At 42.5% G+C, this 6807-nt stretch overlaps 1 protein-coding gene across 1 annotated transcript; it reads left to right on the top strand.

Moving 5' to 3' along the window:
- The first annotated feature begins 5966 nt into the window (after positions 1-5966).
- On the top strand, positions 5967-6794 carry LOC127080680 (uncharacterized). Its single transcript, XM_051020991.1, has one exon. The coding sequence runs from the start codon at positions 5967-5969 to the stop codon at positions 6792-6794; it is 828 nt and encodes a 275-aa protein (XP_050876948.1).
- Positions 6795-6807: the final 13 nt, after the last annotated feature.

The raw sequence follows: 6807 nt of genomic DNA, 5'->3' as shown, positions 1-6807 counted from the left end.
ATGTGCTTTACTCTTACTTGTTATTTTTGACTCGTTTGTTGAGATGTGCAAGGTACACTGATTGAAAGTTCCAAGTGCGTGATTGAATGCACTCCCCTTTATTTGTGGAGGTGCGGGTTCGCTATTCTACGCGAGCTATGTTACCGCGAGTTCGTTATTCCACATGGATTCTTGGTTTCCCATTTCCCGGGAAATGTACTTTGTTTATCTATATTCTTTTGGTATTTACGTGATGCAGGTTCATGTATACTGACGTCGTTGCGATTTATTTTCGCCGACGGTGTCCATTTGCATTACAGATTATGTTCCGCCTTCTAACTGCATTTGGTTTGGTTGATGCTAGCTTGTACGAGATTCTCTGGGTTTCTGTTTTTCTGCATTGCTTGCTCATTACAGATTTGTTATCCATTTGGTATACTTCTTAACCCTTTTACTTTTCCGCACTATCTGATGCCATGAGAAGTAGGGTAGACATTCATCATTGATGCCATGAGAAGTAGGACCTAGACATTCATTGCATAAGTCCTACTCTGTAGGCCATGTTTGTTGGGAGTCCGTGCCATGTGGGCAGGAAATCTGATTTGTTTGTTTATTTTTGTGCTAAAGACCTCTAAAGAGGCGTCCCCTTCCCAATACCCCTGATAAGTCCTTAAGAGAAGGCAAGCGGAGAGGTTCCGCAATCGACCCCCGCACTTTGGTCTGTGTCGTTCATTGGCTCGCGTTACACGTTGACGCCTTTGAACCGATTCCCCCGCTCTTGTTATCGAGTCGGTCAAGTGGAAAAGGATCTTGCAATCGAATCCCCACGCATTATCTAGCTCGCATCGCCCGACGTTGATGCTTTGTGCTCTAACGCATAATGATTGATATTCCCTGTTTCCTTACTTGCCTTGGTGACTTGATACCATGGTTAAGGCAACATATTTCCAAACAGATGAGCTTGTTTGCATTAGTCAACACGGCCTCGAAGCTAAAGTCTTTCCCTATCCTACTTTGATCTAATATCACTGCTAGGTGCCCCCTTTCCCTTAACCAGCTTTGGTAATTAGATATCACTATTTGGCCTCCTTCTCCTTTACCTACCGTTGATGCCATGTCATCTCGGTAGGCGTGTGCTACTCGGTGTGAATGGATATTCCCCAAGCGTGTGATTGTAATTGATTATCTGTTTGATTTGATTCTTGATTGTATGTTTTGACTTGCTTAGGCTTGTCATCACCACACGACGCATTCACAAGCATGATTGCACGAAACTTGCACATGTCATGATATTCGATCCCTAATTTGCATTCTATCTCTGATTCGTATCCTATCTGTCATCATTTCCTCACCACTACACTGCGTGGTTGTTTGTATGCACCACATTCACCATTATCCTATGTGGATGCTCGTGTTTGATTGCATTGCATTCTGCATTTACGTGCACTGTTATCTCATACGGTTGCTACGTTTCATCTCCGTTATCCGACACAGACATTGCATTTTGTGTGCACCGATATCCCATGCAGATGCTACATCTTCTTCGTTATCCTACACAGACGATCCCATTTGTGTACGCCATTATTCTATGCGGATGTTACGTTCTTTTACGCCTATCCTATGGCGTACAGTGCATTTTGCATGATTATGTATTCCATGATTTGATATAGTTTACGTACAACTCACCACATACAGTATATGGATTATGTTATCCTATATGGATGTCCACGTACTGATTGCGCATATTTTATTGTGCATTTCCTTTCTACATTCGATTATGTATATCCTATTGCATACATCTACGCTTCGTGCATATTCTATTTCACCTGTTTGTGATGGAACCTATTCTAGTGTGCACATATTTTCACGTATATTCCATTATGCATTCATTTGCATTGCTTGCATGCGTTGTAGTTTGATACAGTTGTACATGCCCATCTCTCGCATCTTGTATGTGTGCTCCGTGATTCGATACGGTGTTCACGTACTAATTGTGTATATTCCATTATTCTTACTTCTTCTCACGAGCATGATTATCCTATATAGTTGCCACGTTTATTCTACCGCACCCGGTACTTTAGCTCTGTTATCCCATACAGATGCTGAGACACCGATCACGCACATGTTTCCACATGCATCTTTGCGTTCATTCTACTTTGTTTTCATTTATCCTATGTTTGTCATGTTATGTTTGTTTACCGTGTACGTTCCCTTGATATGGACGTCATGCGTGTCTGTTCACTCTGTGCGCTTTATGTGTGTACTTGCTATCTGTTGCATCATCATGCATTGCATTCTGTTTTTTCTTTTCACCCATTTTTTAGGGGAACTACGAGTGCCTTGATCTCTCACTGCACTAAGAGGGTACGTAGGCACAAAGGTTTGCAATCGCGGCAGGCACAATCATGCGTTTTTATCATTTTTTATCATTGATCATTCATTGTTTATACCATGTTCATGCATTTGCATTTCAGCCTATTTCTAAGCAAACCAACCCATTTAGATAGACAACTTGAGTGGAACCCAGAGTACTACGGACGCGTGGGGTGTTAATACCTTCCCCTCGCGTAATCGGCTCCCTTACCCTATCTCTTGGTCGCGAGACCATCAAATTCCCTTTTTCAGGTTTATTCAGTGTTTCCTTTCCTACTTAGGATTAATTACATTGGTGGCGACTCTGTTGTTTCTTTTCTTCTACGTCTTCTTTCGCATTTGTACTATGGATTTTGAAAATCCCGGGAGCGACAACTAGAGACTCTGCTGGGGAAGAGGCAATCTAAGTGAGGCAGTCCTAGCTCTTGTCGTTTTTCCTTTGGGTTTTGTTGATTATTACTTTGTTGCATTGCCTTTTTATATATGCTTTACCGTTTTCTGCATTATATGTTTGCATCCTGCATCTAGATTTACTGGTTTCCGCACTCTATACTGCTGATGTGTTGTGTTTTCTTTAGCGAGAGGTAGTTACTTGAGGTAAAAGGCCCATTACCCAGGCCAATGTACATATAGGATTTAGCATGGATACTCATGTGGAATCGCGTGGCCCTTGACACGTTGAGGAAGCATGGGACACCACAACCAGTGGAGGTTTTCTAAAAAACGCCTTCGTCTTGCACCCTTCGTGCAATGTTCTAGGTGCTTTCCCATAGAAAACTGAATCCTGCTGACCTTTTAGGGACCCCATTGTGTCTAGAACATACCCGTGAGGATTGGGATGGGACAGGTGTTCTGAAAACAAGCTTTCAACATACCCGGTTTTCTTGGTTTTTCTCAGAATCAGAAACGATGACGAAGCTTTGAACTTGTTACATTTGGTCCAGTTCCGACTTAATTTTATCAGCAGTACATCAGTGGTTTAGAATACCGGAGCCTTGATCATGTTTTATTCATAAACATTTGTAAATTGCATTAATCCACATATTAACATACATGTTCATTTATTTCCAGGTGTATTAATTTCCCGGTCTTGTTGTTTAAAGTACCCTGAATACGGAGGATGTTCAGAAGCCAAGGCACAAATATCATGTTGGTTATAAGTTCCCAGAGGTGTATCAAGATGGTATTTTTGGTTTAGTCAAGAGATTCCCTGCTAACAATCGATACGTCTTCAGAAGAGATTATGGGCGGATTCTGGTTTACTTAAAGTCTCCGTTGAGATATTTTCAAAGGGATGTTGTTCACACCCTGTTGCAGTTTTATGATCGTCCGCTGAGATGTTTCGTGTTTCCGGATTTCTTATTGGCACCCACTTTGGAGGAGTACTCTGACCTTCTTGACATTCCAATGTTGCATCAGGTTCTGTTCCATGCTGGTATGAAGGAGCCAAAAGTTTCTCATATCGTCGCAGCTTTATTTTCTCATGAATCTGTTATGAAGGTAAATATTCGACATAAAGAGGGTGTTAGTGGTTATCATCTAGGGTTTCTTGTGCAGGAAGCAAATGTCAAAGCTGGTAAGAAAGACTGGAAGGCCTTCAACGTCATTCTCGCCTGTTGTATTTATGGTATTATGTTATTCTCGAACGAGCGGAAGTTTGTGGAAATGAACGATATCTTTATCCAAAAGAATCTGGTGCCCTCTCTTTTGGGAGACTTGTATCATTTTGTGCATTCTAGAAGCGATAAAGGCAAATGTGGAGTGGTTTTTTGCTGTGCTCTGTTGTTGTATCGATGGTTCGCTAGTCACCTTCCTTCGCAAGGGGCATTTTTTGATACACAACATACTATGAGATGGTCTAATCGCTTGATGGGGCTAACCTCCAAAGGTCTCAATTGGTACAAGCCAGACTTGGGAAGATTGGGGAACAAAGAGATTATTGTCAAATGCGGCGGATTTCCTAATGTCCCTCTCTTGGGCATAAGAGGTGGCGTCAATTATAATCCTACACTTACTAGAAGGCAATTGGGGTATGCGCTGAGGGTACCTCCGACCGATCGAGAAGTGATGGAATCCTTGTCTTATAATGTGCCTGATAGTACTGGGATGATGGAGAAAGATGCCAAAGCCTGGGAAAACTTTCATCTGGAAGGTAGTACTTATTTTGGAAAAAGAGATGCTGGAATTTATTCTCCTTATGTTCAGTGGCTCGTTGAGAGGATCAAGAGCCGATGATGGCCTTTTCCTTTGGAAGCTCCTTTGTGTGACCAGAGTCCTGATCAACCTGACACAGTGCCCAAAGGGTCTTATGATCAATTTTATGCTCAAAAAGTTCAATTGCAGTCGCAAAATGAGGAGTTGGGGGTGAAACTCCTTGTGGCCGAGCAGGAAAAGAATCAGTTATCTCATAATCTTGAGAAGATCCAAGAAGAGTCGTGCCATATTCCATTCAGTCGAAAGAGATCAAGAGTCGAGCAGGGTAGTGGAAATTCCTCCTTTCCCGAGATTGACTACAAGAAGGCTTTTGAAGAGACTGAGAATAAGCTTATATTGAAGTAAAAAAGTATTGACTCTCTCAAAGTATCCAAGGAGAACATGAGGAAGAGTTTCGAAGTGCATATCGAAGGGTTAGAAAAGCAACTCAACGAGGAGATTAATTGAAAGCTAGCTGCTGAGACTATGCTCAAAGGAAGCGAGATCCGATTGGGGAAGTGCTTGAAGAGAATGATAATCTCAAGAAGTAGTTGTTTGTCTATTTTGATGCACTATATTCGGGTCACCATCAGGATTGTTGATGGGATCTCTTGACTTATTTGTTGTATTGCCCTTCTGTGGGTTTTTTTGTTGGATTTATCTTGAACAATGTGTATTTTTGGAGTATCGGATCTATGATATGTTGGTTTTCTTCCTCAATGATTCATGTGTTTCTTTATTCGGTGCTTAAACGACTTGATCCGGATTTTAAATTCCTTGAAATATTTGAACATGACCTTGCATGCATTCATATATCATATTGCATATTTCATTTTGCAGGTTGTATTCCGGTTTTCTCATCTTTCAGTCTCCTTTGCAGAAGATTGTTGACTCATTCGTTCACCGCTATTCGACTCGAGGGAATCAAAAGAGGATGGACCAGATACATGAAAGCCTGGAAGAGATACGGGCCCAGATGGACGCTCGCATGGCATAGTTTATGGAAGCAATGTTGACAGTGACCAGGAACCAAGAAGAATTGAGGGTTTTGTTAAAGACGCCCCGTGGGAATCGTCCTTTTGAGTATGGAGATGTTTCGGTTGGACAGCCTCGTCCCAACCTTGTTGATTTCGAGGGACTGAACTTGGATGGTAACCATGCTAATGCTCATGGCAATGTTGGCCATAACCAGGGTCTGCATGGTGGCCCAATTGGTAATCAAGGTTTCATTTCAGGGAATCAGGGTAATCCTAATTTTAATCTAGTGCATCACGGATATGTTCCTCCATCTCCACCACCTTCTTATCACGGTCCTCAGGCTATTCCAGGGAAATGTACGGCAGATATCAGGGTTCTGAAGTTGACCATAATGATGACCGCTTTTTGTGTATAATAGTGAGATTAGTGTCCCAGCTGGGGACATGAGGTATCAGAGGTTGGAAGAACGTCTGAAAGCTGTTGAAGGGAAGGGCCTGCTTGGCATGGATATGATGGACCTAGGACTGGTTCCCGGGGTGAGGATTCCCCCAAAGTTCAAGGTGCCCGTTTTTGACAAGTACATTGGAGCTACTTGTCCAAAAACACATGAGAATGCCTATTATAGGAAGATGTCTGCATATTCGGACGATGAGAAGTTGCTCATGCACTTCTTCCAAGACAGCCTATTTGGGGCATCTTTGGAGTGGTACATAAAGCTTGAAAGAATGTATATTCGGACTTGGATAGATTTGGTAAAGGCTTTTGTTAAGCATTACCAATACAATGTTGACATGGATCCTAATCACACTCAGTTGCAGAGCCTCTCACAGGGGCAGAATGAATCGTTTAAGGAGTACGCCCAGAAGTGGCGGGAACTCGTAGCACGTGTTCATCCTCCCATGTCGGAGATAGAATTGGTTGACCTATTTATGGGTACGCTGCAAGGTGTCTATTATGATCGTATGGTTGGCAGTACGCCAGTAGGGTTCTCTAAGCTTGTGATGGCAGGAGAAAGAATTGAGATCAGAGTGAAGTTAGGAAAACTCCAAATGGGTAATGTTGGCAATGCTCTGGGAGGAGCTGGAAAAAAGCCATTCTTGGGGTATCCTAAAAAGAAAGAAGAAACCAACGCAGTTTACGGACATAGAAGTGGAAGAGGTAGATGTCGTCAACACGATCAACCTCAGGTTAATGTTGTCACAATCCCCGTTTCTCAGGCCCAGCCTGTGCCTGCTCCGCAGCAAAATGCGTTGCGCTGCGAATATCAATAAAGGCAGTCTAGGA

The sequence above is a fragment of the Lathyrus oleraceus genome, chromosome 5 (assembly GCF_024323335.1).
Source record: "Lathyrus oleraceus cultivar Zhongwan6 chromosome 5, CAAS_Psat_ZW6_1.0, whole genome shotgun sequence".
In the NCBI taxonomy this organism is placed as follows: domain Eukaryota; kingdom Viridiplantae; phylum Streptophyta; class Magnoliopsida; order Fabales; family Fabaceae; genus Lathyrus; species Lathyrus oleraceus.
The sequence above is the reverse complement of the archived record's forward strand: the minus strand, read 5'-3'. Positions and strand labels throughout refer to the sequence as shown.